This window comes from Gossypium hirsutum, chromosome D01, assembly GCF_007990345.1.
Source record: "Gossypium hirsutum isolate 1008001.06 chromosome D01, Gossypium_hirsutum_v2.1, whole genome shotgun sequence".
NCBI classification, from domain to species: domain Eukaryota; kingdom Viridiplantae; phylum Streptophyta; class Magnoliopsida; order Malvales; family Malvaceae; genus Gossypium; species Gossypium hirsutum.
Genome location: NC_053437.1, coordinates 42,205,113 through 42,208,664, shown reverse-complemented (window position 1 = coordinate 42,208,664; position 3,552 = coordinate 42,205,113). Strand labels below are relative to the sequence as shown.

At 36.4% G+C, this 3,552-nt stretch overlaps 1 protein-coding gene across 1 annotated transcript; it reads right to left on the bottom strand.

The window, feature by feature from the left end:
• Window positions 1-708: 708 nt before the first annotated feature.
• On the bottom strand, window positions 709-1,203 carry LOC107921479 (uncharacterized). The gene has a single exon (XM_016851327.1). The coding sequence runs from the start codon at window positions 1,201-1,203 to the stop codon at window positions 709-711; it is 495 nt and encodes a 164-aa protein (XP_016706816.1).
• Window positions 1,204-3,552: the final 2,349 nt, after the last annotated feature.

Below are 3,552 nucleotides of genomic sequence, written 5' to 3'. Positions count from 1 at the left end.
GCTTGTGATAGTCCTTATAAACACGCCATCCCATTACAGTTCTTGTAGGTATAAGCTCAATGTTGTCATTATTGACCACAGTGACACCCTCTTTATTTGGGACACATTGAACTAGACTTACCCAAGAGCTATTAGAGATTGTGTACATGATATTAACATCTAGCCATTTAATTGTTTCCTTTTTCACAATTTCATTCATTATGGGGTTTAACCTTCTCTGTTGCTCAATAGAATTTTGGGGTTGATTCCCTTTATATCTGCTGTCGACCATCCTAGAGCCCTTTTGAATTTCTTGAGAATAACTAGCAATTCAAATTCTTGCTCACGCATTAATTCAATAAAGAAAACTACAGGGAGTGTGTTATCCTTACATAGATATGCATAATTCAACTGTACAGGGAGGGGTTTTAACTTTAAGGTGGGTGGCTCTTCTATAGATGATTTTAGAAGGCTTAGAGTTTGAGCAAATAAGTCTAGGGTGTCGAATCTCTTTCCAGGTCTATCTACAACCATTTTGGATTCTATCAGCTCATTGCAGTATCCTAATGGCTTTTCATCAGCACTCTCAATTCAATTCACTACACTATTCTCCTTATTATGGTATTCTTTCTCAAATTTTTCTTCCACCACAGAGTCTAGCAAATTAAGAGTCTGACATTCTTGAACATCATCAGCATATTTTAGCACCTTGAAGACATTAAATATGATCTATTGATCGTTCACTCTCATGGTTAATTCTCTCTTCTGAACATGGATAACAGTTCTACCTATTACATTGAAAGGTCTACCCAAAATAATAGGCACCTCTTTATCAGCCTCACAGTCTAACACAATGAAATCAGTAGGGAAAATGAACTTGTCTACTTTCACCAAGACATCCTCTATTTTACCCAGTGGATGAGCATATGACTGATCTAACAATTGCAAGGTCATAGTGGTAGGTCGTGCTTCACCAATTCCTAGCTGTTTAAACATAGATAAAGGCTTAAGGTTTATGTTCGCTGCTAAATCACATAAACCCTTCCCAATATTTTGGATACCAGTTGAACAAGGTATTGTGAAGCTATTTGGATCTTTTAACTTCGGAGTTAGTTTATTTGTGAGCATGGCGTTCCACCATTCAGTCAGTGCTATTGTTTCTAATTCTTCTAGTTGTCTCTTCTTCGAAAGCATGTCTTTCATAAACTTAACGTAGTTGGGCATCTGCTCTAATGCTTCCACAAAAAGGTTTATTGATATGGAGTTACTTCAGGACATCCAAGAATCTTTTGAATTGTTGGTCTTATCTGTGAGTTTGGAAATGTTGAGGAAATGGTGGAGGTGGGCAAACATTAGGTGGTAGATTGTATTTTGCTCGGACATTATGTGAATTAAAGCTCTTTGAGTTTGCTTCGACATTGTCGGCCCCAGCTTTCTCATTTATAGAGCTTGTCTTGGGTTGTGCAAAAGTTTTGCTATTGTCAGGTACTGAGTTTGTAGCTTCAACTACAACGTTCTTGTCAGCTTTGTCTAACTGTGCCCCACTTCTCAAGGTGATAGGTTTACAATGTTCTTTCCCATGTAGTATTGCATTCTTTGCATCACTAGGGAAGGTCCCTTGTGTTCTCGATTTCAATGCATTAGCTATTTTTCCAACTGGATTCGCCAAAGCTCGTAGAGAGGATGCTTGGCTGTAAATCAAAAAATCATTTTTTGCCAAATACTCCTTCAAAAGGGACTCAATAGATGATGATAATGATGTTTGTCCTTTTTGAACCCATTGTTGAGGTTGTGGAGATTGAATTAAACCAGGTGGGGCATTCATAGCATTGGGTCTGATAGTTGTGTTGGAATTTCCAGCTCCTTGATTACTCTACCCAAAATTTGGGTGTGGTTCTAACCAGGGTTATACATGTTAGAGTAAGGGTTGTTGTTCCTGTTGTAATTACCTATGTAATAAACAGATGCTGGGTTCGAGGGACATTCTTCAAATACGTGATCCTCACCACAGTAAACGCAAGATAAACTAGCTGCCTTGAGCTTTGTCAACTCACAAGATTTCTGCATAGTCTATAACATATTGGCTAAAGAGGATACTTGAGTAGTAAGGGAGGTAATAGCGTCGAGCTCAAATGATCCAGCCACTCCCCTGCTAGTCCTAACTTTTGTTGTGGGGTATTGATAATCGTTGTTCGTAATTCTCTCCAAGATGTCATATGCTTCATTGTAAGACTTGTCCAACAGAGTGCCATTTGCTGAAGCATCAACCACCATACGTGTATGTGCCTTTAATCCACTATAGAACATCTCCATTTGGGTCTAGTGCTAAAATCCATGCATAAGACATTTCCTAAGAAAGTCTTTAAACCTTTCCCGTGCTTTATACAGTATCTCATCCTCTAGTTTCCTATAGGAAGTTATATCATTCTCAATTTAGCATTCATGTTTACTGGGTTGTATCTAAAAAAAAAATCTCTTAGAGAGTAAGGAAACAAAATGAGTTTTAAGACATTTCATGCTTTGACTGTTCCAAATGGCAGATTGCCATTCTGACATCCTTGACTCTTACCTTCTTAATCATTACCCTTTGATTAATTACTCGTTGTTCTCGTCTTCTTCTAAGCGAAGTTCTTTTAATTTCTGGATTTAAAGGATAAAATTATTCAATAGGAATTCCTCTATGCATAAAGCTAATACAAACTTGTAAGGGTCACAAAATAAACAAATTAAAAAAAATGACACTGAAAATGAAATTGCACTAATGAAAACTAAAGTTACCAATTTTCGATCCCTGACAATGGCACCAAAAATTTGTCGCGTGTGAATATGATGTGCGAATGTGCAAGTATACATGTTGAATCAAGTAATAAAGTGATGAGTGAGTATCATTCCCGTGAGGATTGGATAGGTATATCTTTGTTTAAATTTTTGTGATTAAACATAAAAGATGATTAAGGTAATTGGTTTGTACTGCAATTAAGATTGGGATTAACATAATGGAAATGAAAGTAAATAAAAATACTAGCATATCTAGCAAATGCAACAACTAAAAACACATGAACTATGAACCTTGGTAAGGTAGGAATATTGATTAAGGAGGCTGGGATTACTCAGAGGTTTGGTACAACTATATGACAATGCCAAGGTAATATTATGGTAATTATTACTACTCGATTGGGTTAGTTAATGGGTTACCTTTGTCGAAAGCAAAGCCTAATACCACTCATCCTATATGCTCTATATGTCCATAGATTAAGGCTTTATGACCACAGTATCGGCTCAACCTTTTAAATCGTATACGGAAAGAATCTATCTCTAGAGTTCTAATGAGTGTTTAATTCAACACTCACAACATTACTCAACTTCGATCTAGGTAACATAACCCTATTGATATTATGTCACCTTAAGCCTTATTGAACATTTGTCAACACTCAAACAAGCATTTAAACAAACATAGTTGTTGAATAAAACAATAACATTAACTGCAATAATTTCAAGCATCGATTAAAGTGTAAACATTACTTTAAGAAATCCCAAGCCATAATAAGTTAGCTCATGGCTGAGCTACAGAAA